Source organism: Xenopus laevis, chromosome 5L (assembly GCF_017654675.1).
Source record: "Xenopus laevis strain J_2021 chromosome 5L, Xenopus_laevis_v10.1, whole genome shotgun sequence".
Taxonomy (NCBI): domain Eukaryota; kingdom Metazoa; phylum Chordata; class Amphibia; order Anura; family Pipidae; genus Xenopus; species Xenopus laevis.
In genome coordinates this window covers 137,593,565-137,621,386 of record NC_054379.1, presented here as the reverse complement: position 1 = coordinate 137,621,386, position 27,822 = coordinate 137,593,565, and the positions used below count along the sequence as shown (strand labels likewise).

The window sequence follows — 27,822 nt, the reverse complement described above, 5'->3', positions numbered from 1 at the left end:
TACTGTATTATGCAATTTGTCGATGTCACTGCTCTCCTCACATTCCTACTCGCTTCTCTCTGTCTATAACTGTGCAGCCTGTGCATGGGTACATGCATCCCTTCTAGCACATAAACAAGGTTTCTCCTATGTATATGAGACCATATGAACAATGAAGTGCATGAAAGCAATTATCAGTGTTGCAGGAATAATGACCGCATATAACAGCATCTCTACCTCCAGCTGAAAATGTGGAACATTGTTGTAATACATATTTACATTGGGTGCAAAAGCCATAATTAAGCATATCGTTTTTACGAGGGCCTAAACATGTGAATCTCACGTGTTTCGGCAAAGATACAGTAGCCTTTACCAATGTATCCAGTATGGTACAAAACCTCCGATATGACAAAAAAAGGACACGTCAGAAACTCATGTTGGTATACACGCAGGCTTAGGTTAATGATACAATCTCTAAATTCTCCACAAATGTTGCACATTTTGAATAATATTGAATTATGTATCAAAGGATTAGGTATTTGTCTAAAATGGGTGATTACAGGCCTTTTTGGTCTTGCAACCAGGGGTGATCCTGGCCATTTTGCCGCTCGAGATGGCCTTCGTTCATTATATGTGGGGCAATTCAGTGGACCACATGGATAAGACGTGATAATCAGATATGGGAGAATAACATCTCCAGTGGCAAGAAATTTTTTGGCTGAAAAATATTGTGAACCAATTAAGATTTATGGGTATAAAGAGAATCAGAACCCAAAGAAGAGGGGGTGACAGGGAAAATTTGTTGAAACAGAATGAATTAAAATTGATTTATAGGTTAGATATTGGTGCAGCTAGAGGACCAAATCAAGGGAAAGATTGATTGCGTTTCTGCTGATTCCTAAGAGTATCAAATATAATTTTTTATACTGTACTCCTAATCTCATTCCTGGCAATTTATCCCCCCAGATAGAGGCCTGCTGTTCGACATTTCTGGTCGTTATTGAATGTGAGAGCTCATAAGAATTTACATAATGACCTCAGCCTGTTGCATATAAGATTGAGAAATGTTTACGTTTGCATTATAATTATAGTGGTCACTTCTTGAGATCCTGCACTGTGTCACTTTATAATCATCTGTTGCAGTCTGGATGGAACTTGCACCACTTCACTTTATACTTATATGTTGTACTTTGGATGAACTCTACAGTAAACATCAGATGAAAATGCCTTGATTATCTTTGTATTACTTTTTAATGATGTTGTGACACCTTTATTATTATATTGGAGCACATCTTCACTATTTGTTCTTCTCTGAATGAAGATGAATCCCGCCATGTTTTCTATGTATTTGTTTCCCTATTTTTTTAATGCACTATATTGAGCACTTTCATTTTACTACCAATGCACTGGGGATGTTGTTCGGGTTTCAAAGATTGGAGCAATGAAGGGCTCTAGCTCAAGAAGCCTCAGACAACTAATAGATTGCTAATCAGTGCAATTTGTGGGATAAAAAAATAAAATATGATGAATTGTTCAGCTACTGAAAATACTAGCATAGATCGGAAGGTGTATATGCCAACTTTATACATATTGTTACAAGTAGATTATCAGCTTCTTCAGTTATTGCCTTTTGTTTGACCAGGACTTAATTTCTGCTTTCATTTCTCTTCTTTGTAGCTAATAGAATTGATCTGTCACTAACTACTCCAGATAAACAGCCACCAGTTGATAAGCATAAAAGCTTTTAAAGGAAATGTTCAGTGTACAAATAAAAACATAGGCTGTTCAAAATAAAAAATGTTTGTAATATAGTTAGTTAGCCAAAATGTAATGTATAAAGGCTGGAGTCAGTGGATGAACAGAACAGAACCCAACTCTTTAAAGGTAGCCATTCACTAGAAGGGTAAGGACACAGATTCGTGGGAGATTAGTCGCCCCAGGGACAAATCGCCTCTTCTTCGGGGCGACAATCTCCCCGAACTGCCTTCCCGCCGGCTATAATGAAAAATCTCCAGCGGGATGGCACTTGCAGCGCTTCATTTTCAGTCGCCTGAAGTTTCCTCGTGAGGCAACTTCGGATGACTTCGGAAAAAGAACCACCACGAGTGCCATTCCGCTGGCGATTTTTCATTATAGCCGACGGGAAGGCAGTTTGTGGAGATTGTCGCCCTGAAGAAGAGGCGATTTGTTGCCAGGGCGACTAATCTCCCTGCGTGTCATTACGAGCGGATTTTAGGATGATATGCCCACTAACGGCTAGGCGATATCAGGTGAATCCGAACATTTGGCCCTGGGGCTGAACAATCAGATTACAATGCTGCAAATGGGTGCTGAGGACCGCATCAACTAGCCAATGCGGTCCTGGATCGTAGAAAAAAATCAAACCTGACCGATTCATATCTGGTTGATTTTTGGTCTGATATAGATCGAGAGCCACCACACATGGGCAAAATTGGAGCAGCCAAATTGGTCTAAAGGACTGATATCGGCATCTTTAATCTGCCCGTGTTTGGTCACCTTAGTCAACTTGAAGGGGGCCACATGGGACTAGGGTTGCCACCTGGCCGGTAAAAATGATGGCTGATCCCAATGTTATTAATAGGAGAAAAAAATAAATATAAAGGAAGGCTGTTATTTTTTTTCCAGAAAAGGTGGCAAACCTACATGGGACATAACTGTTCAGTGAGATTGCAATGGATCCTTAGCATGCAAGTCAAATTCAAAAGCAACAGTTATGACCCATGTGACCCCCCCTCAAGTCACCGATTGGTTACTGCCTGGTAACCAAATAGTGAAAATCAAGAGAGCTGAAAAGCAGGAAGTAGCGTTCTGGCTATTATGTTAGACATCCAGTCACTCCAGCCTTTATACATTACATCTTTGGCTAACTAACTATAATAGAAACATTTTTTATTTTGCATAAGCTATCTATATACCCTGTTTTTTTTATACTGAACTATTCCTTTAAGATGGTTATGTCATTAAAAAGCGGATGTCTGTTTGAGATCATGCAACTGCCAAAATGTTCAATAAATGTGAAAAAAAAACCCAGCTAAAATCATAACAATTACACTAGGCCCTCGTTTGCACAACACCTCTCTCCTTTTCGGTCAGATCGGTAGCAGAGGCACTGAGGGCAGGAGGTAGAACTGTAAGCAGTATAATATAAGTATTTTTATTAGTTCCCCAATACAGAGCTGGAATTGTGAGCAGCAAATAGAAATGACTTCTAAGGAAACTGGGAGCTGAGGTGGTGGTGGAGGCCAAGGCGGGAAACCAAGGCGAAAGGAAAGTCCTTTTTGTCTTCTTTTGTCCTCTAACAGAAGTAGGAGGTGCGAGCAGAGAAAAAAAAAGACACAGTGTGAGGGGAGCGAGCAGCTTCAGGCTGTGTAACAACGCGCATTTACGCTGATTCGTCACTCCCACAAGGTGGCTGAGGGATGCGTCATTGCGCTTACGTGTAGTTGTGACTCTAGTCTCGCGTGATGAGACTTGTGGCGTTGGGGATTGTAGGGGAAAAGAACTTGCAGGCACCCTAGCTCCCGCCCTCCCTTCCGAAGTCGGAACCTCACTGACAGCCGGGGACCCGAAAATCCAAGTAAGTGCAGTATAAGACGCTCCTCCCTTAACACCCCAAACCCGCAGGGCCCGGGACTACTGTGTTTCCCTGATGGCCGCCCTGGGGAGCAGCACCTTACTGCCCGGGTAGCCCAACTTGTATTATTTATCATATAGTCCGTGCTTTACGGCAGTACCGCGGCGGCTGGTGTAGCTGACTTTCATCTTCCAAAGCTTACCAGCAGCCTGTACCTTATTGTTTTATTGTGGTCTCCTTCCCTAATCCCTTGGCACCTGTCAGGTGTCTTTCTTAGGCCTGGCCATTGCCTGTCAGCCTGTATTGCCTCCCCCCAGCATGGCTTTCCTCTAGCTCCCATCCACCTCATATTCTCATATTACAATATGAGAAAAGCTTGGACCTTTAACAACTTCCTCATTATCTCAGAGATCTGTATGTTGTTGCATAAATTCCATGTACAACACTGCCAGCCACGTGATCCTTTAAAGGAGACATTTTGTGTAAAACAATAAGAATGTGCCAGTGTGTTATAGTCATTTAGATATATAAGAATTGTTCTTAAAAAAAAAAAGGAGTGTTTCAGGCTTATTTATTGAATATTTCTGCAAAAACCCTAATAATCCCTCCCTTCTCTTCCACTTCCTGCTCCCTGAATTCCCAGGCTGTTCCGGGGAGCCGGCAGCTCTCAGCTCACTGCCCTGTAGGACAGGAACCAATCAGCAGCTAGCAGGACCTGATAGGGAACTGACGCCTGTCTTTGCTTGTGTGACTGCAGGGCTGTGATTTGCTTTTCCCCTCCTACTGTGCTTCTGACAGGGACCGTTAGGACACACCCACCCCTCATTTGAAACACAGACAGGCAGTGTCGGACTGGGACACCAGTGGCCCACCAAAAACACTTGACCAGGGGCCCACCAATTGATCTTAGACAAGGGGCCCACTCTTACTATTATTCTTCCTCTCCTCACTCACCCTCTATTCTCACACTCTTTTCTTTAAATACTATAATGTATTATTCCATCTATTTAGTCTCTTTGTTCTCATACAAATAAGGAATGACCATGAAATAGACCTAATGTTTAGCAGCAGGAGGGCCCACCGGGACTTTTCCTGGTATCCCTGTGGGCCAGTCCGACACCGCAGACAGGGACCATAGAACATCTATAGGGAGCTCCAATAAAGGGGCTATTTTTAAAGATAATATACATTTTTAGCACCATGTAAAAGCAACATCATATATTAATTATAATAGCCTACAAAATTAGGGTTTTTTCATTTATCAAATATTATAGAAGTGAGGAGAGCATACCAGATGCAGATTACTGCTGCAAAATGCTTTATTTCAGACTACACACAACATGTTTTGGCTACAAATGCCTTTTCCTTTCATTTCTCCTGTATGTCCCTTTAATTGGCATTATTAATAGCTTAGACACAAACACCACATGCATACACCAAATCATTAAGGCTCTGAAAGGGACTTAGTATAACGTAGAGAGTCATATTCGTTTTCATTTTGTATTATTTGTGGTTATTAACCAGCAGCTCTCTAGCTTGCTTTTTCAATCTGGTTGCCAGGGTCCAAATCACCCCAGCAACCATGTACTGATATGATTAAGAGACTTATATATGAATAGGAGAGGGCCTGAATAGAAAGAGGAGCAATAACAATATATTTGTAGCCTTGCGGAGCCCCATTTGAAAGCTGGAAAGTGTCAGAAGAGAATGCAAATCAATCAGAAAATAAAAATTTAAGGCAACTGAAGTTGCTTAGCATTAGCCATTCTATAACATATGAAAAGTGAATTTAAAGGTAAACCACCCCTTTAAAGGGGTTTAAAACCTTCGAAACACTCTTTCCAATTCAGTTGTTTTTAGATTGTTCCTCAGAAATAGACTCTTTTTCGATAACTTTCCATTATTTATTTTTTAACTGGTTTTCCAAAATCTAAGTTTAAAGTTGAATGTCTCTAGTGTTTGAGTCTGACAGCTCAGTAATTCAAGTGTAGACTCCAAACTGTTACAATTTTGCAACATTTAGTTGATACATTTCTCAGCAGCATCTCTGGAGTATTTGGAACGATTGTATCAATTGTAACAGCTTCCTGTAGTGAAACCCAGAGATTCTGTTGAGCAGGGACAAAGATAAGAAATGTATCAACTAAATGTATCCATTTAGAACAGTTTACAGGGTCAGCGACCCCCCTTCCAAAGGGCTGCTTCAGTAGGTGAAAAATGACACTTCAAAATTAGAAAAGTAGTCATACAGAGAAAATAGAAAGCCATTGGAAAAAGTCATTGTTTCTGGTGATCTATCTGAAAGCAATCAAGTTGTTTGAAGGTGAACTACCCTTTAATGTCACAATAAACAGAATCATGTTTTTTTTTATATTCGTGATTAGATCTGCTGTGGGCTATTGGGAGATGCTGGAAATTGTAGTTCGCCAATATTGTTTTAGGATTGAAGCACCTTGCATTATTGCATCTTGTCAAGCCATGACCTATTTATTGGTACGTAAACCTTCCTGCTGGTTACATGCATCAATGGAATGTTCTGTAGCATCCATTTATAAAATGCAGTAACTTTGTAGATGGACAGGTGTGTAGGTGACCATACCATAATATTACTGCAAGTGTAACAAATGCCATTTACTTGTACAGTGTTCATTGCACTAAATGTCTGTAGATTCTGAGCATTCTTATACAGAGCAGCATTAATAGCTTCATATGTAGAACTGGGGGTGTCTCTCTGATTCTGCCTGTCATTCTATCTCTTGTAACATTTATCTCCGTCTTTGTACGTTATGTGGTTACCGTTTCATTATTGTACAGCAGCGTTGGGATGTCAGATCACTATAAATACATTTAAAAGCTTATCACATACTAATTGCAGACGAGAATAATGCACGTGCCCATGGTGATATATAGTAAATACACTCAATCCCTTAACCCCTTCGGTCTATGGTGATCATAGGATCACCATTCTTAAAGCATAAATTAGATTCGTCAATGATATCATGGTGGTGGAAATAGGCCTCTTTGGTAATCTTTTATTAATGTTGAGCACAACTGCCATATTGGTTTAAATATTTCCAATAGACTAATCATACTAGACTAGAATAGACAACTGTCTGTTGAGAAGACTTGTGAGCATGTGTTCTCTGAAGCACTTTATTTGCACAAGTGTGAGTGTGTTTGTGCACTGTATCTCAACTGTCCTGTCCATCTGTGGGAATTACCTTGCCCACCCTAGAGATTGTTAATATTCTGACCGAATTTCAAGTTGCTTGCTTTGTCCTGTTTGTCAGGTCAGTTAAGTATATGCTTTTTTTCTGTAACTTGTCTTTCCCTCAGACTCTTATGTCACTATGTTATTCCCCAATGATCATTAAATGTCTACAAGAACAATATTCTTCATCGCTATAGCTACTGCCAAGCATGCCTCAGTGAGTGAAACTTATCTAGCACTTTTATAAATGTCCACTGCGTCTCCATGCTCTCCACTCCCCTGGTTTGCCTGGCATTAGCTGCTCTTGATTTTAATCATACTGAAACCCTTTCTTTGTCTTTATTTTGCAAACAACTTTTCTTTTACTGCTGTCCACATAGCTGCCAAGTGTTATTGTGCCACATTCAGAACCCTCATGCCTTGACTTCTGCTGGGTCAGAGCTGGACCATCTTCAGTGCTTGACTCCATAATCCTTGTGTACAGCCTGTTGGAATGGACTTTGTAACACTTTGATGTGGCCATAGACGTAGAGATCCACCTGTATAGTGACCTCGCCAGACAAGCAAATCTCTCTCCGATATGGCCACCTTGAGGTGGATGATATCCGGCTCATCCGATCGTGGGCCGAACATTGAGCATGTGGTTGATTGGATAGAGGACCATATCAACAAACCAATGCGGTCCTTGATCCGACTCAATTTTTATCCCTGTCTAATCGTCATATGTCTGACTTTTGGCCAGATATCAATCTTCGGAGGGCCCCATACGCTGCCCAATAAGCTGCAGACTTATGGGGGAATGTAATAATAGTCGCAAAGAGCAAAACAATTTGCACAAATAAGAATAAAAATTTGCATTTTGAAATGTAATTCTCTTCCTTAAACTGTGCACATTTTAATTGGGCATTGTGAATTTTAATTGCACATTGCCCACATTTTCTGGGTTTGCAAAAGCTATATTAAATTCGCACAAAGGCATAACTTTTTCGGTTTGCGAATATTATTCCATTACCGACTTTTATTACATTCCCCCATTTATCTATTGGCATCTTATATCTACTCCTGTATGGGGGGACCTTTAAGACTTTTTAACACCCTGTCTTTGTTCTTCACGAGGTTTAAGAACAGTGTCTTACATTCTCTTTCTATTATACTATTTATAGATTAAATACTTTTTATTATGGGTGTTAAAAAAAAAAGTTAATACAAGCTCTACACAACGGAATCTAGAAATTGATATATCAATTGGATGGAGGGTTGCTTTGATATTTTTGCCACTTTATGCACCCATATATATTTATGAATCGAAGCAGGAGTGTTTGCCTATTGGTGAAGAATGTAGTCACAGGGTGTTCCGTGATGGTGGTTTAGAAAATGCAGCCAAACTAACATTTGTTGATATAAAGGTGAAAGAAATCTTTACATGAAAGGTTGTGTCCCTGGAGACTCACAAGTTGTTTTACTAATAGTCTATGGAAACCTTGTGTAATGTGAGAAAATGCAATCGGCTCATAGTCAATACTAGAGATTGAGAAGAAAGACACAACATTTGACAAGAAAAATGGAAAAGGAACTTTGCATTTTGCTGTTTATATAACAGTGGGCCATGTTATATTGTCATACCAAAAACACCATAGAGCTCTTTTACAGGCCTTGACCACCCTTTTAAATGGCCATATGTGAGCCTCTGGCCACCAGTTGCTTAGCCCTGATCCAAAGCATTTTATTTGCACTTATGGAGTCAGGAAGGGGCATTCTGTTTTTTCACTGTTGGACAGGAGTAGATAGATATTTTTCGGAACAAGAAAGAGAACAATGGCACAGGCAAATCAAGTAGAATCCACAAGCAGGAACTAGATCTTTGTACTACATTTCAGTATCAGAAGGCTGTCAGTACCAGAAATGTGGCCGAGTGTGTCCAACATCTATGGGCTCCACCTTACTCAGCCATGCTGTATTGCATACTGCCCCTTTATTGTTTAAATATGGTGTGCATGGAATAAATTCTGCTACAGATTTGAATTGAAACATGACCTTTTAGCTGCCACACTGCTTGACTGCACTGGGCTGTCTCCTTAGACCTCTGCAAACAGAACTATATTTCCATATGTTTCTATAAGTTGTGCCACTTGTTTTTCCCCAAGTCCAGACCTGCTTCTAGTGATGCTGTGATTATAATTCAGGTTATGCCAACAATGCTGTTTGTTATGAGTTCATAGGCTCTAAATAAACGTTTGGCTGCATTGCCCAAAACTCTTGTCACCACGAAATAATGTTGGGATTGGTGACAGGTATTTGTTTATTCTCCATCTTAAAGGGACCACAAACAAGTTAAACAACTAGCAGCATACATAGCCAATCCCAATGATGTTATTTTTTTAATCAAATTGCTGTGGGAGATGGTCCATATATAGAACAGAATGGGAAGCAATGGAGGCAGATTATGAGTATTTTAACATGAGGAGCAATGTGCCCCATTTGTGTAATATAAGGATATCTGAAGTCACTGAGGCATTCATGACCACATAACGGAACAGGACCAAAGCCTGAGTGCTGTTCTATATATCATGGAAGTTATAACAGGTACCGGTATATTATTCTCATTAAACAAGTCATGAGTTGAGAGCTCAGACCTCTGAAAACTGTAATTATAAAACAGTAGCTTGTACTTGATCCCAACTAAGACATAATTAATCCTTATTGGAGGCAAACCAGCCTATTGGGATTATTTCATGTTTAAAGGATTTTCTAGTAGATTTAAGGTATGAAGATCCAAATTACGGAAAGATCCATTATCCGGACCCCATGTCCCGAGCATTCTGGATAACAGGTCCCATACCTGTACCAGGTGCTTTGCTCAAGACCCACATTTCACAAAGGTTCATAAACACTGAAAAAGTACCAAGCAGCACACTGGAAAATGTAAGTCTTGCAAGAATTTCTTTAACCTAAACATACAAGTTAGAGCAACATTTTGGGCCACCCGGGCCTTTATCAAGCCTTCCCTCCTTCTGAAGTTAACCAGTCTAGAACTGCAGTTCTCTGTCTTTTCAAGCTCCTCTTTGTGTGGCTCAGAGCTGTGGGGTAGGAAGCTATTTTGGGTATCTGTAGTTGGAGTTGCCAAAAATGTACGACTTCTCATAACTTTAAAGCAATACTGACACTTTCCTATAAAAATCATAGTGACCTGTCAGTATCAAGTAAATGCTGCATCTGGAATATTTCCTCGCAAAGCCGCCCCCGCAAACCTGTGCTCACCCGACCCTCTGACACTGCTAAATGATTTTCTGAACCGTTTCAGTGGCGCTGAGCTGGGGGCAGCGCGATCCTTCCATAGGCTGATTATGAATCAAAACAGGACTTCAGCCTATGGAAGGAACTCTCCGCCCCCAGCTAAAGTCCTGGAACCAATTTCTAAGACCCGGACTAGACCCGCAGCCCGCAACCCACATACCTATCCACTTTGATACGCTACCCAGCCCGGACCCGCGACTGCCTTATCCGCAACCCGACCCACAACCGCCGACTACCATAAGACCAGAAGTGATGTTGCTGCAAACCGCATGTGACCTCATCAAAAGTGCTTCATACTGACACATTCCTTTGATTTTTTTTTAGGAACGTGTCAATAGTGCTTTAAATACAAGAACTGAAAGTAATCGAATCAGCTTTGAGAGCTTCTATGAAGGAGGATCTGGCAAAAGCATTTCTCTTTCTAATAACAATACTTTAGTTACTTTTGGATTGTATTTAACCGCTATTCTACAATATGTGCCAGGTTCAATTAATATATATGTTGTTCTAGGCCTTCCAATTGTTTTTGATTTATGTAGTCTAACTTTGATTTTGGTTTTAGCATTACCAAAGGAAGTCGTTTATATTTTTTACCTTTGACAGTGATAAAATTGCCTTGTATGTTGTGTACTTCACTTCTTTCAATCATCATGGAAAATAAATTAGTATATTAAAGTAATAATAACACCAAAAACATGAAAGTGATTTAAAGTAATTAACATATAATATATTGTTAACATGCACTGGTAAAACTGGCGTGTTTGCTTCAGAAATACTACTATAGTTTATATAAACAAGCTGCTCTGTAGCCATGGAGGCAGCCATTCAAACTGGAGAAAAGGCTCGGGTTACACAGCACATTACAAATAAGTCCTGTCCAATACAATGGTGTTTTATCTGTTATCTTGTATGTAACACGTGTCTTTTCTGCAGCTTGAATGGCTGCTGCCATGGCTACATGGCAGCTTGTTTATATAAACTATTGTAGTCTTTCTGAAGCAAACACACAGCTTTTACCAGTGCAGAGCAACATTACATTATATTATTTAATTACTTTGATACCATTTAAATTTTTGGTGTTACTCTTCCTTTAAAAACTGAAGAGTCGGAGTGTAAAGATTTATATATCAACTCCACTGCCCTGGACTGTGGCTAAATTTCAGATATATGAAATCATAAGTACAGGTATGGGATCTGTTAGCTAGCAACCCACTATCCAGAAAACTCCAAATTATGGGAAGTCTGTCTTCGGTAGAGTTCATTAAATGAATAAGTAAATCTAATTTATAAAAATGATTTCCTTTTTATCTGTAATACTTATAACACAATACAACATAAATCCATATTGGTGGCAAAACAGCCCTATTGGGTTTATTTAATGTTTAAATGATTTTTAGCAAACTTAAGGTATGAAGATCCAAATTATGGAAGGATCCCATGTCCAGAAAAAACCGAGGTCCCAAGTATTCCAGATAATTCTATACCTGTATAATCATTGCATAATTGCCATATTAACTGTTGTTTTCTTTTATGCCTGCAGATTGATTTCAAGCTCTGTTTGAGACCAGCACTGGCTGTTGCCTGAGACTGGGAGCCATTCCACCATCAAGGTAAATATTCAAGAACATCATTGTACCTGTTGTTTTCATTAACAGATATCTGTTGGGTTTGTTGTTTCTTGCACTAAACAAATTAATTTAAAACAAAAGGCAAGTGGATTTTTAACCCAAGTCCTCTTTATTGTGCATGCTTGAGTCAGTTGAAGGAAAGTATTTTCAATAGATAAATACAAAGAGAAATATATAGTTACACTTCAACAATGTAGGTGTTTCCTGGCTTGCTTCTGTCATCACTCCTAATACCTGTTTAAGCAAGAGCAATGCTTCTCCTTTCCAGTCTTTAGGCATTGGTTCTGCTGCTTTCATCCTGTGCTTCTTTTGCAGTCTGAGAGAAGCAGCTCTATTGATCTGGACTGAGCAGTGCAGCTTCTGCTTGTTTGCAGGTACATGGAACTGAGCAGGGGTCGGCCAAAAATGTTTGCCTGCTTTCACATTTTTTGTGCTGACCTGGAGCTAGGGGACAAAGAGGATCCGCTTCTCTCAGACTGCAAAAAATAAAGCACAGCATAAGAGCAGCAGAGCTAGCTGTCTGTGTGCCCAAGGCCTTTTGCGCGGTTCCAGAAGCATCCTCTATAACTGGACTAATTCTTCAAAGGGATTCTGTCATGATTTTTATGATTTTTATTTCTAAATTACACTGTTTACACTGCAGATAATTGACTCTACCATGTAAAATTTCATTCCTGAACCAGCAAGTGTAAATTTATTATATTGGCAGCCATCTCTGGTCATTTTGCCTGGTCATGTGCTTTCAGAAAGAGCCAGCACTTTAGGATGGAACTGCTTTCTGGCAGGCTGTTGTTTCTCCTACTCAATGTAACTGAATGTGCCACAGTCAGATTTCAAAATTAAGGGGCATATTTACTAACATTGGAGATAAATATCTGGAGAAATTTCTGGAGATGTTGTCCATGGCAACCAATCAGCAATTCGATTTAAACAGCCAAGTTAGAAAACAAAAGCAAAGATCTGATTGGTTGCTATGGGCAACATCTCCAGAAATCTCTCCAGATATTTATCTCCAATGTTAGTAAACATGCCCCTTAAAGTGGACCTGTCACCCAGACACAAAATTCTGTATTATAAAAGTCCTTTTCAAATGAAACATGAAATCTAATTTCTTTTTTTTTATTAAAGCATTCATAGCTGTTGTGAGCTCATTTAAAAATCTCAGCTGTCAATCAAATATTGTCTGCCCCTCCTCTATGCCTAGGCATAGAGGCAGGGCAGACAATTGCTTTCACTTTCCATTCAGCACTTCCCAGATGTCACTGCTCTCCACACATTCCCCTGTCCTCTTCACCATTTAATTGTGTAGCCAGTACATGGGGATGAACATCGGGTCCCCTATTCTGGTGCACAAACAAGATTCTGAGATGATGCAAGGCTTGTCTTAATAACAGTGTCCACAAAGTGGCTCCTTCCTGCTTGCTATAATTATGAATTCCCAGACTGAAGGAAACCAGTCAAATAATTTAGATAGTGTGATTAAAGTTCATTTTGCTTGACCAATATGATAAAATAGGATTTTGAATAATTATTTTGGGTAACGGGTCCCCTTTAATGTAAAAAAAAATCTGTTTTCATTTTTGAGAAATGGATTTCAGTGCATAATTCTGCTGGAGCAGCACTATTAACTGATTCATTTTGAATTTTTTTTTCCCCATGACCGTATCCCTTAAAGTATATATAAATATATATATATATATATATATATATATATATAATATATATATATATATATATATATATATATATATATATATATATATATATATATATATATATATATATATATATATATATATATATATATATATATATATATATATATATATATAACTCTCCATTTATCGGCACGCACCACTCTATGCAATAATTACCGGGTGCTCACCAAAATCCTCATACTCCACCAGATGAAAGCACTCACGGGCCAGTCATATGAGTACAAATAGCAAAATTTTATTCCAACAACCACATATCTACGCGTTTCGATCCCACTGGATCGTCATCCTGATGACGATCCAGTGGGATCGAAACGCGTAGATATGTGGTTGTTGGAATAAAAAATTTTGCTATTTGTACTCATATGACTGGCCCGTGAGTGCTTTCATCTGGTGGAGTATATATATATATATATATATATATATATATATATATATATATATATATATATATATATATATATATATATATATATATATATATATATATATATAATATGGTGCTAAAGGAACAGTTCAGTGTAAAAATAAAAACTGGTTAAATAGATAGCCTGTGCAAAATAAAAAAAGGTTCTAATATAGTTAGTTAACCAAAAATGGAATCTAGAAAGACTGAACTTGAACTGAGCAGATGTCTAACAGAACAGAACACTACCTCCTGCTTTTCAGATCTCTAACTCTGAGTTAGTTGAAGACCTTAAGTGGGACCACATGGGACATAACTGTTCAGTGAGTTTGCAATTGATCCTTAGCATTCAGCTCAGATTCAAAAGCAAATAGTTATGACCCATGTCCCCCCCCATCAAGTCGCTGATTGGTAAGTGCCTGGTAACCAATCAGTGGAAAGCAAGAGAGCTGCAAAGCACAAAGTAGTGTTCTGGATATAATATTAAGACATCCAATCACTCCAGCCTTTATAGATTACATTTTTGGCTAACTAACTATTGAAAACATTTTTTATTTTGCACAGCCAAATTTTTATTTTTATACTGAACAATGCCTTTAAGGAATTCACCTTTGACTCTCACAAGTGGAAGGAAAGCTTTTGCTGCTGTGTATTCCCAGTTTCCTAAGTTTCAGTTGCGAAAGATGAATGCATAAGTACAAACCATGCTATTAATTCTACTTTATTGTTAATTATTTATCATCGGTGCAACCCCAAATTACTTGACATCAAATTCCTCTCCTTTTAGCAACAGGACAGTAGATGTTTGCCATTTTGTTCTTAAATGATATAAAGCTCTTTTGTGTATTCTCTCCTTTGCAGAAGTGTAGAGCAGTGTTACTTCACCAGCCATGCCGTTTCCCTTTGGGAAGTCCCACAAGTCTCCTGCAGACATAGTGAAGAACCTGAAGGAAAGTATAGCTGTGCTAGAGAAGCAGGACATCTCTGATAAGAAGGCAGAGAAGGTATAGTACTGTTGCTTATGCTCAACTTCCATATGTGCTATGTCCTTAATCATTCCTCTCTTCTAATTACATTGCATTCTACTTCCCTCCACTGATACTCCTGTGAATTACATTTCCTCCATTTAGTGTCTTTCCCCAAATGCCCATTATTTTATCCTATTCATATAGTCACTGTGCTACCATGCCTTCTCACTGCCCCCTTCTTCTGCTTTGTTACTCACCTTAGTTAATTTCTATATTCTCATTTTCTTTTCTGCCTTACTTTTATATCTTTGTGCTCTCTCTTCCCAGTCCTCCTATTTAAAATGTGGCTAAGGTGATCGCTCAAGTGTGTCTGATCCTCAGTGTAAACACTGTGTGCAAGTGTGAGCAAGCTTGTTACATTCAGCAAGGGATAGGAAGTAAATGAAAAGTAGAGCTTTGGGTCTCTAGAGGAGGATCATACGTAATTACATATCTTAGTTGTCCTTTAAAGGGTTTTTTGAATGAATAGTTTGTGCGTTCTGCTGTTTAATTTACAGAGGAGAGAACATTGGCATGACTGTGTGAGATCATGGTTGCAGTAGTCCTTGGGCTGTTTCCCAGAGCTCATACTCTACTTTTTTTTATTTTCTGACACTAAACCATTGCCCTGGTCAGATCCTACCAACCATATAAAGGTTTACATTTAAAACTGCAGAGGCGTCAAGCCAAGAGTTAAATCATTTAAGCCTAAAAATAAATAATTAAAGTTGGACATCACACAAATGACCGTTTCAGTAATATGGGGTGTGAGTTTTAAATAAACCAGATAACTGTAACTAAAAAAATCTGCTGACCACATCCTGTAATTCTCACCCACTAATCATAAGGGTATAATCATTTCAGATTGGGACAGGCCCTTCTCTCAGTCATGCTTCAACTCCTTTTCTCTTCCACGTCACGTGACTGATGAGTGGCAGAATGCAATAACCTGCTACTTTGAGACCCTTGTCATTTTCCCATCAGGTCAACAGATGGTGCCATCTGCACTTTCTTCATTGCATTGCCTCCCTTTCATCAGCACAACATAGGACTGTGTTTTTAAAAGATCTAGTGTGTTGTCCTAGGTGTGGAAAATTAAGCTATTAGTGTTGTAACTTGTGAAAGGTTTGCCTGAATCCCAAACTAAATCTGAACTCTAATTCGCATATGTAAATTATGGAAAGAAGATGGAAAGAGAACCTTGCACGCAGTGCACGGACAAAAAGGTCACAGGATTTTTTTTTGCCAGGCACTTGGGTTTGGCCAAATCTGAACCTTGCTGAAAAAGGTTGAATCTTGGCTAAATACCAAATTCTAGATTTGGTTCACCCTTAGATGTAACATCTCACTATTTGTGAACTACTTAAAAAAACATTGCTGCTCCAGGGCCAAGGCACCTGAAAGAGAAGGTCTAACATATCGTTGCCATATTTAAGAACAAGCCTCCCTTCGCTATATAATGTCAGTCTGCATTCTGGTTGGGGTGCGCCTACTTGCCTGTATAAACTGCCTTTTTTGTGCTGTCTCATTTTGCAGCTGAGAGGAGGTTTGTTACCCCACACAAACAGCTCCCCTGCCCTCCAAACCCATTCCCTTAGGCACCCTACACCTGGCATCTCACTTGCTGCATACTCCGTCGAGGACTTGCACATCAGCAGCAGGAGCAAAGATGCAAAGAAACTGGCTTGGCACAAAAGGAGATCGCTTGTTTCTGGGAAGGAGAAGATGGACAGAACAACATTGTTTTCGGTTAATACGTGTCCCCTTTCACTGGGGTGTCCTCCTAGGGCCTTTTGGTGGTGGTGGAAACCCTCACCCTGATGGAGTTACTAACCCTCCCGAGAGAACAATCAACTAATGGCACATTTGTATGCGAAGGAGAAACTCCTGACTTGTTAGGAAGGTGGGGTGGTTCTGTGTGCGGGTCTACCCCCCTCATTATGTCTCCTTATTATGATGAACTGAAATGGCTAATGACACACAGCAGCAATTCAAAGCAGTTGGGAAAGTGATATCACATAATAACAATAAAGGAGAGCTGTTATATGCTAGGAGTAATCATAGAATAGACACCATTAGGTTTTCTGTTAGCAAATCACAATAGGCCATATAGATGGAGGGAATAGAGTCTGGTCAGTGTGCAGAAGGTATTACTCTGTTTGTGCTTTTCTGCTTATTTTCACCTGCAGGATTTTCAGATTGCCAATTGTCCCTCCTTGGACTTTGTAATTACCCTGATTCTGCCAGTTGAATTGTAGTTCAGATTGCTTGGAAATGCAGCACTGAGCATTTTTTGAGCAATAGTCAACCCAAGACTGGCAGGGTCAGGGGGATTATGATAAAAGTCTATGGAGGGGCAGTTGCAAGAGGCGTTCCTCCTGTCTGCCAAGATGGAAATCGTGCAGGTGGCAGAAAACTTGCCTTCACACCATTTGCCATTGCCCTAAATATGATTATATTGTTGATTCATTTTTAGAATGGCCTAGGTTTTTATTTATTTAAATATAATGTGTAAGTGCAGTGAAAAAAAACGTGTGTTTGCTTAATAGAGATAAATAGAGTTTACTTAATAGAGATAAACAGGGGTCATAGTCCAGCTTCCCAGGCTTATGTCATGTGCTGAAATTAACAATAAATTGTTAGTCTTTAGTGCCTTTAGCCACTGATGATCACATAAGTCTTCTCTGTAACACGTAGCATGTCATTTTTTTCTGTTTTAAATGGAGGGTAACTATATTGAGAGACACCAGCCATACCAGAGACTGAAAGCCTGTCCAAAGCTTATGGTTATGCTGTAGATACAAGCCGGCAAAATGCCGAAGAAGATCTGGACTGTTAAAGCATTTTTATTTAGTCTGCCTTTATAACATAGCATTTATGATATGGGATCTGTTTTCCAGAAAGCTCCAAATTATGGAATGCCCGTCTCCCATAGACTAAATTTTAAAGTAATCCAAATTTTTAAAAATGATTTCCATTTCCTCTCTAATAATTAAACAGTACCTTGTACTTGACCCAAACTAAGATATAACTAATTCTTATTGGAATCCATATTTACATGATTTTCTATGACTAGTATGAAAATCCAAATGAATGAAAGATCCGTTATCCAGAAAAACCCTAGTTCTCGAGCACTCTGGATAACCGGTCCCATCCCTGTACTTGTATTCCATTTAGACTAAATGACACATTTGTACAAGTGTATAAACCCACACACAAAATTCTCACCAATTGCTTGCTGCTTTTTATTGGAAAACCATAATTTTTATTTTCTTGCTCAAAGTGCCTGAACCACCTTGTGAAGGAGTACTGCAGTACTGACCGGGTCTGTTATACATTGTAAATACTCTTTTCTTTCTTCCCTTTTCCATAGGCAACTGAAGAAGTGTCTAAAAATTTGGTAGCCATGAAGGAAATACTTTATGGGACAAATGAGAAAGAACCCCAGACAGAGGCAGTGGCGCAGTTGGCTCAGGAACTGTACAACAGTGGACTTCTTGGAACGTTAGTTGCTGATCTGCAGCTGATTGACTTTGAGGTGACCTGAAGCACTTTTACATATACATATGCATTCCCGAGCAGTGACTTTCATTTGTCGCATCATGTAAATTTGAAAAAAAAAAAATATACAAATTCCATGGGTGCATGTGCTGGAGCCCTAAGCAGTGCCAAATCTCACCTGTAGGCCATGGCCATCACCATGGACCACTTGTATATGTGGCATTTGTGTAGCAAGCTTGGTGACCATGTTGCTCATGTGAATCACATGCAAGCTTGGGGGCATCTGTAGGAATGCTACATGCCATCCACTGCATGTCCTCATGAATGCAGTGCTACAGAATGCAGGTAACGCTAGGATCATGGGAGCAGCACAGCTTCAGATTGGAGCCTGTGGGCGCTAAGTTCGGGGCAGGGTCTACAGTGCAGTATCAGCATAGCAGTTTACACCTATTCATTGCAATCAGTTCCACACTTAGTAAATGAGGCTTACTGTGACTTGCATGCTACTTAAAGGAAAACTATACCCCCAAAATGAATACTTGAGCAACGGATTTATATCAAATTAAGTGGCATAGAATCTTATCAAACTGGAATATATATTTAAGTAAAATTTGCCCTTTTACATCTCTTGCCTTGAACCACCATTTTGTGATGGTCTTTGCGTTGCCTCAGAGATCACCTGACCAGAAATACTGCAGCTCTAACTAACAGGAAGAAATGTGGAAGCAAAAGACAGAACTCTGTCTGTTAATTGGCTCATGTGACCAGGGCCGGACTGGGAGTAAAAAGCAGCCCCGGCAAGAAAATCAAAGCAGCCCACACATAAATGCGTGCTGGTGTTTCTTATACACACACATATTTTATTTATGTATATAGAGGTATCTTTATCAATTACAGTAGAGGGTACATTATCCCTTATAATACACAAGTGATACTTAGAGTTCCCTGTATAACTCAGCCTGCAGCATTGTGCCTTTATATGGTACACTGTAGTGTCATTTTTAATTAATGTAATTAAGTGCAAGTTCTCAGCCTTCTAAAGGGCACTCAAAATAATAAAAACAGCAGTATGTACCTACTATAAATACAGCGAAAGGAACACTAAAAACATTTATGTAAAAAATCCCTTCTACCCACCTCCACTAACTCATCTGGCCTTGACAGGGTTAACAATTTGTAATTTTTTACACCTAAATAATGACCTGACATGCACCTGACGAAGGGGTACGCCCCCGAAACGTTGTAACCTGTTTGGCTTGACATTAAACACGGGTAATAACCCTTGAGCAGATACGTGTGCTGGATTAATTCTATTTTTACACCTAAATAATGACACAAATTCCCTCTTACGGTTGTATTGCTGGGTCTGAAAAAGGTGTTGGGGCGACGAGCACTTGAACTAGCTGTTGCGTGCTCGCTACTGTCTCCTGATAGCCGGCTATTTTTCTGCATGCAGTGAAGGAGTGAATGCATTCGAACTGACTTTGGAAGACTTATAGCTGATCTGACTGTTGCCCTTACTGCTGGTAGCTGTTAGAAAAATGAATCACTGCTGAGCAAATAAAACTACCGGCACTCTCCCCAAACTGGCAGGAATGCTAAGGAGGGAAAACAGTGCAGGCTCTGCTAAGCCAGAGAAACTAACTTCTGCAGTAAAGGCAGCAGCCAGGTCAGCCATAAATCTTCCAGGCAAGTGCAGCGTGCACCGTATCTAATTAGGCAGCAGGCGGCCCACTTGAAAGCAGGGTAGAGCGGCCCCTCTGGCATTTGCCCGAGTAGACAGTTTACCAGTCCAGGCCTGCATGTGAGCTAACATGTATGGTGCGTTTGGTTTGTTTGTGTGCATCGAGAATCCTACAATCCCAGGTGGCGGCCCTTATTTTTTAAAATGGCAATTTTCTATTTAGGATTACCCAATGACACATAATACTAAAAAAGTATATTATTATTAAAAAAGGTTTATTTACATGAAGCAGGGTTTTACATGTAAGCTGTTTTATGCAATATCTTTATAGAGACCTACATTGTTTGAGGGGTATAGTTTTCCTTTAACAAATGACCATCTTTCCATTCCAGGGCAAGAAAGACGTTGCACAAATCTTTAACAATATCTTACGGAGGCAAATTGGAACAAGAACCCCTACAGTGGAATATATATGCACCCAGCAGAACATACTCTTCATGCTTTTAAAAGGGTATGTGCCTGTGCCGTGTCGTCTTTTCAAAAGGCCGAGATAGAGTTTAGTATACTTGGGATTAGCAAGAGGCAGGGAAATTGATTTTATAGCAAATTATTAACCATTTAGGCTTTTTTCTTTCCATGATGTCTTTTTCAGCAATATATAGAAAGTTACTTGTAACTATCTTCTATAATATTCCCAGGTATGAGTCACCAGAGATTGCATTGAATTGTGGAATTATGTTGCGGGAATGTATTCGGCATGAGCCGCTTGCCAAGATTATCCTTTGGTCAGAGCCATTTTATGACTTCTTCCGATATGTTGAAATGTCCACTTTTGACATAGCCTCAGACGCCTTTGCTACCTTTAAGGTAAACACTCGAACATTGCTGCGCAGGTTTGCGATTGGCCTGTGCGTGCCTGCCTTTAGCTGAGGCCAGCTATATTTATTGAAGCTCTCACTCCTGTCGTGACTTCATGTGACAGTCATCTTAATCTCTCTCAAGGGTGAGCAAACAAAGTCAAATATGGAACAAAGGCATAAAGGGAGAAGTGGAAAATAGACTGGGCTCGATAATGGAAAGAGTCCAACCCCGAGTTCTTTCTGTTTCCTACTTCATCCTTGATTGGCTTTGCCACACACTTAATTTTTTTTGCTCGCCCATGAGCAACTTCTAAACTCCAAGTAGATGTGTCTGATTCAGATATAAGAATGTACTGCACACTGAGCTTGTATTTTTTTCTTTCCTAGGATTTACTGACAAGACACAAGCTCCTGAGTGCTGAGTTTCTTGAGCAGCATTATGACCGGGTATGATGCGTGCATGCAACACCCTCTCCATACGACCAGTAATGTAAAGTATGCGCAGTTAGAATGACCATTAGATCCAATATATCTTATAGGGGGGCTTCCTTTCCTAGCAGATGTATTAGCGCTCAAATAACTGAATCTAACAAAATAACTGCCTTTTGCACAAATCCTGCATGTAGAGAGAGATAGGATTTCTGGTGATTTTAATAGAGTAAACTCTAATACATCTTCTAGGCAAAATGAGCCCCCGTATAAGATATATTGGATCTAACTGTCAATGATTATCTGAAACCCAACTCCTGCATGAAGACAGAATGAAGAGAAACAGATGCTGAGAGACGGATAGTGAAGATAAACTTGATTATTTCAGAAACAATACTGAATTTTTAATTGATTGTATTCAGATTGTATTTCAGTATGATGAATCTAATATCACATTTTCATTTTTCGTGATAATACCCCTTTTAATTAATTTTTTTGTAAATAATTTTTTTGTTGAACATTTTTGGATTCAGAGATGTATGAACAGCAGTGATAGTTATCAGCTTAGCTGTAACAGGAAAAAAGAAAAAAGCCTCAATAAGATAACTTGGTGTCCGTCCGAGGGAAGCAAATTTCGGAATAATATCCGAGGGAAGTATTACCTTGGGCATAATTGTAGTGGTAATTGGTGCTATCCACCATTTGTCTGTTAAGAAAGGGAGTCCGTTAGCTACTGTATAGGGAAGTATTTTGCCAGCCATGATTCCTAGACAAGTGAAATTAATTTATTTCTATTTTGCTCATATCTTCTAATATCCTGAAACTCCATTTATAAAAATGAGTTAAAGTGCTGCTCCAGCAGTTTTTTTTCTTCTTTCGTATGTAAATTGGCATCATTATAATGAATAAGTGTTTTGTAATTAAGAAACCTTTATTTAGCACTTTTCATAGGAATTAATGATTGGCTTGAGATACTGAGCATCATTGTGGGGCATTTATCCATTTTGTTCCTGTTACACACACGCGCACGCACACACACCGTTATTTTGTTATCCTTTTATACCAAGAATCATATTCAGTCAATGACAGGTCACATAGTCTGCTCTTGTTTGGGCTCACACTAACCTTTGAAATCTCATCCTTAGTTTTTCAGTGAATATGAAAAGTTACTACACTCGGAAAACTATGTGACAAAACGGCAGTCGTTGAAGGTATGTTTGTATAGTGTGTAGGTAATGAAATGGATGTGTGTTTATTTATGAAGCTGAAGTTGTAACTCATGGCAATGGCCTTTACACAAAACCAATTATCTTGAATTATAAACCAAAATGGCAACCTAAATGGTTATATTGCCATTAGAGTAATGGAAATGGATATAAAAGCTTTTTTTTTAAAAAAAAAAAAACAGAATGGCAAGATGAAATTACAGTAGGGTCAGGCAAAAAAAAAAGATCTTTCTCTAGAACAGGTACAGGCAGTGTTTGGCACTGAAGATTTGTGACTGGTATCCCCTCCCGGTTCATCCGGAGGTTACATCTGTTTATCTGCAGCACTCTGACATTAGACCTATAGTGCCTAAGGCTTTTCCTTTGAAAGACTAGCAAAGGTACTGCCAAAGTCTTCATCATGTACTGAAAGATACATATTCAAAACAAAGACAGCATGGGTGCATCTTGAGTGATAGGAATCGTTGCACTATTTTTTTGCACATCAGGAGCCTAATTTGACTGGCAACCATTAGCAGTACGTGAATGGGCTTAGTGGCTGACCTGAAAGGAGATCCTATAGGGCCAATACAACTTGGCCATATGCTTGTGTCTAAAGCTGGCCATAGATGCAAAGATCTGATCGTACGAATCGGGGATTCGTACGATTTTCGGACCGTGTGTGGAGAGTCCCGACATTTTTCGTCCGACGGAGATCGGTCGTTTGGTCGATCGGACAGGTTAGAAAATTTCTGTCGGCTGCCGATAATATCTCTGCGTGTATTGCCAATCGTACGATTTTCAGTGGGAGACTGTCACTAGCTTTGGTTGGACATAGATATCGTACGATTGCTGTCAGGGGCAGAACATTGCTGATCTGTTCTTTAACTAATCTGACTGGTAAGACTTTGATCTGAATGGTTAGTGGCGGGTCGGGAGATGGGAAATTCCGATCGTACGATGATTCCTACGATCGGATCTTTGCATCTATGGCCAGCTTAAAATCTTCTTTGTGTGGCAATTGTAAGGTGCCTTTTATGACTCCGATATATAGTAAACGTTTCTGCTAATGTCCTTCACACATATATTCACTCTATTCCTGCTCTGACCACAGCTGCTCGGGGAACTTCTTCTGGACCGGCACAACTTCACCATTATGACAAAGTACATCAGCAAACCAGAAAACCTCAAGTTAATGATGAATCTTCTGCGTGACAAGAGCCGCAACATTCAGTTTGAGGCTTTCCATGTGTTTAAGGTACTTTCTTTCCCCCTCTTGCATTGTCTGAAATAAACTGTATCTCAGAACATTCCCTTTCTTTCTAACTTTTCTAACTTTTTCCTTGGGTCTGGCCCTCCTCATATTCTATTCATATACTTCCCATGTTCTTTCCCTTTGTACCCTTCTGGTAGCTTTTCTCTCCAATTGCTCATTTACTCCCATAAATCCTTTGTACTGTTTTTATTCTTTCAAATGTTCTTTTGCCTAAAAATATTCTCCTTCTAACCCTGACATTCTCAGCTAGTAACCTATAATAATCAATTGGCAGGTAACATTTACTGGTAACTAGGGATGCACCGAATTCAGGATTCAGTTCAGGATTCAGTCAAGATTCTGCATTTTTGAGCAGGATTTGGATTTGGCTGAATCCAAGTGCTTTGCCAAACCGAATCCAAAAAATCATGTGACTTTTGTCACACAAACAAGAAAGTCAAACATTTTTTAATGCAAGTGGTTCTCTTTCCCCCTTGTTTCCCTAATTTACATATACAAATTAGGGGTTGGATTCGGTTCGGTATTCGACAGAATCTTTCGCAAATAGTGCATCCCTACTGGTAACCTGTTTGGAAGCAAACCGCTTGCTAGACCTGTTGCAAATATATGCACGTTTATTATATTATGCAGTAAATGTTTTCAAAGCATAACCAGTTTCAATTTGTATTATTTCAATCTTTAAAGGTGTTTTGTCAAATATTTATTATTTTCCTAATTAATAGTAACTTTTGTTCCCCAACATGTACAGGTGTTTGTAGCCAACCCCAATAAGACACAACCAGTCTTGGATATCCTTTTAAAGAACCAGAGCAAGCTGATAGAATTTCTCAGCAAGTTCCAGAACGACCGCACTGAAGACGAGCAGTTTAATGATGAGAAAACCTACCTAGTGAAACAGATCCGTGACCTGAAGAGACCTGCACAGCAAGATGCTTGAGTTGGACGGAACCAGGGAGGGGTGGGAAGGGAACACAAACCCAGCGCTGGCTATGAAAGTAATCAGCATCCCGTGGACTTTGCAGCGCAGTATCTTCACCTTAATCCCTGAACGGTTTCATCTTATTCTGCCTCTTCCAAGTTGGTTTTCAAATTAGTCCAGGAGTAACCTCTTCCTTGCTGGAAAAAACCAAGGGGGCGCACGTGTTTCCAGCCGAAGAGAGGTTAAAGGACGAATGCATAACTCCCTTTAGTTCTTTCTATTATCCCATTGCGCATTTATAGCACAAGATGGAATTAATTGCCATCTTCTCTTCTTTGTTGCATCAGCACGTGATAAGCATTGGCTCCTTATTGGAGAAGTGGGCGGGAAAGTGAAACAAACTAAGCAAAGGAGATCTGTTGCTCTCCGGAAAGTATATAACTACTAGTCTGGGTTTCTACATCTAGCATTTTTTTTTTAATAATACAAGGCGTCGCATGCAGAATAACAGCAAAATACAAAAATCTGGTGTCCATCAGCATATTTGCACATAAACTTGTCAGAGAAACCGAGCACAAAATGCCACCTGTGCATAGCTGGTACCTTATGCCTTGATTTCAAACAGAGACAACTAGTAAAATGCCACGAGTGCAGTGCTTTTAATTCATTCTAAAGCGGAGAAGAGCCGGCTGCCAGCCAGTAGTGGAAAGTTTGTGTGTTTTAACTCAGTCAGTGCTGGAAGATGTTTTCAGCACACTGCAAAATGCGTGTTGCCAACTGCTTTGGTACCCGAGAAGTTTAAAATTGTGAATTGGGGTAATATTTCAACAGGGGTTGTGAACAAACAAGTGTATATTCATTATATATGCCTTTCAACTGCTTTCTTGCTTTCTTTGTTGTTTTAGCAGTTATGTAAGGCAGGATTACAAAAAGCAGCATATTATGTCCTTGGGGGGGGGATATTCTTATTTCCTGGAAGTGCCGATTTATTTTAGCAAAATGCTGAGTATCCTCCCACTCTTCTGGCTAATAACCCTGCCAAGATTCTTTTAAATACGTAACCTCAACTCTGTAAATTCAAACCACTTATTACATACTGTGTGACACCCAAGGGTTTGCTCTGGACACCCTAGCCTTGTGGCATTCATTGTAATTGCTATTCTGTTACATAATTGCCCATGATCAGTTAGAGCCAATGAGAGTGGGCACTGGTGCAAGCAATGGCTAAAGACCAGTTGAAGCATGCTCAGTTAGGGGCACACTCGTTATTACAGAAGTATATTCCACTTTGGGGTTCTTGAACATAAAATGCTGTTTTATATTTAAAACACCTCACAAAAGAAGGTGCACTGATCTTTTGCTGAGTGATCTCAAGTGATTTGGGTGGGAAGTGGAAACATGGAGGCAAACGTCTATTTATTGCTTCACCCTGGGCCACGATCAACCGAAAGGACAACGCTCAGACGAGATCCAGGTGTATGCAGTGTGATTGTGGGTGGGGCCTTTGCGGAATACATGTAATGCAGGGGCCATATTGGTTCATTTGGGTGTGCATGAGGTTCCCGGGATGTTTGGGTATAAGAATGGCAGCATGCTGTACTGCAGTGAGTGTGTTGTAGAGTAGGCTACATGGAAGGGTAGTTCAGTGAAATGACATACTCCTCATTTAATACACACACTCACACACACACACTCAAACACACTCAAACACACTCTCACACACACTCACACACTTTTTATTTCAATTGTATTCACGGTGTCAATTCTCTTGGGGAAAAAAAAGAAATCGAGGCCACAATCTTTATATTTTGATTTATGTTTTTAAATCATACACGGCAAAATTGAGACAGTCACCATTGTTTTGTTTTCTCCCCCGCACACATGAAACTTATTTATTGCACGAGGGGTTTGTGCCTGGGTGCATGTGGCTTGGACAGTGCATGTGGTTTGGTTCCCCATCAAATAACTCTCCTGCACCCCGAGGCTCTGTTATTTGATGGCCTTGTACCCCCAGAAGATGCTGAAACCAAAGCCTTGGGTGAAGGGATAAATGCTGTGCTTCTAGCAGGTTTGCTTCAGTTTTCTTTGAAATTTCTGTGTACATAACGTTTTTGGCCTCTTATTCGTAAAGAAAAAAAAAAATAAACTGTACAGCAAACAAGTGTTGTGTTTTTATTCATGGGATTTGCTTCACTGGTTCCGTTGCGTGTGTCATGGGACATGTCTGTAGAAAGATTATCATGATTGTTCTACTGCTTCTAAGCTCCACGGATAGTGGCTTGGTGGAACTCGGCGTGTCCCTTGAGAACTGAGGCCTGGCATAGTGTCATGGGTTTGTTTTTTCATCTAAAATAAAGGTTTTAAAGGGGTGGTTCACCTTTATGTTAAACTTTTAGCATGTTCTAAACTTTTCAATTGGTCTTCAATAATAATTTTTCCTAGGTATCTCACCAAAACCGACAAATTTGGATAAGCCTTGTGACGCAGTAGTTTGGAGCAGAAAGGCATGGGTACCCATTTTAGATTCGGTAGAATGTGTACTTTTCAAAAATATATGGTTTTGGGGGGGTAAACATTTTTCAGTGTTTTTACCCCACAAAAAATGCAGTAAATGTGTTTATTTTTTTTATAGTAGCTGAATTAAAGTCCTGGACAATTTGGATGCACTAACTTCATATTGGGGTCTCTAAATGCCAGATACTTTAGTAAACCTATGCACAATGGGCATCAAACTGTTCAGTGGACCCCTGGCAATCATATTCAGTGTGTTTTATCTTGGTACCTAATACAGAGTGGGATATGTGGAGCAGCAAATTAAAACCTTTGAAGTGATTTTTCAGAATTTAGATACATTTTTATAGAAACCGCTTCGTTCAGACAAGCTTTGATTTTTGGTAGTTAGGAGTAGAGAGACATCGTTACCCATTTTGGAGTCAGCAGAATGTGTACTTTTCAAAAATATATCGTTTTCTGGGGTAAACCTGTTTTAGGATTATTTGGCCTTGGAAACTAAAGCCATTGTCAGCCTTAGTACTTTCAAAATTCGGTAATGTACTGCTGGGAGTTTTTGCTGTACAGAATTCTTAAATCTCCCAAAAACGATACATATCTGG

At 39.6% G+C, this 27,822-nt stretch overlaps 1 protein-coding gene across 3 annotated transcripts; it reads left to right on the top strand.

Annotated features, from left to right (window-relative positions):
- The first annotated feature begins 3,348 nt into the window (after positions 1 to 3,348).
- Positions 3,349 to 26,870, top strand: cab39.L (calcium binding protein 39 L homeolog). 3 transcript variants are annotated; one of them, XM_041562177.1, is made up of 11 exons: positions 3,349 to 3,577; positions 11,620 to 11,684; positions 14,688 to 14,832; positions 16,372 to 16,584; positions 18,209 to 18,373; positions 20,413 to 20,531; positions 20,719 to 20,887; positions 21,268 to 21,327; positions 22,455 to 22,520; positions 23,629 to 23,772; positions 24,539 to 26,870. In XM_041562177.1, the coding sequence occupies exons 3-11, from the start codon at positions 14,719 to 14,721 to the stop codon at positions 24,725 to 24,727; spliced, it is 1,239 nt and encodes a 412-aa protein (XP_041418111.1). In that variant the 5' UTR covers positions 3,349 to 3,577; positions 11,620 to 11,684; positions 14,688 to 14,718; the 3' UTR covers positions 24,728 to 26,870.
- Positions 26,871 to 27,822: the final 952 nt, after the last annotated feature.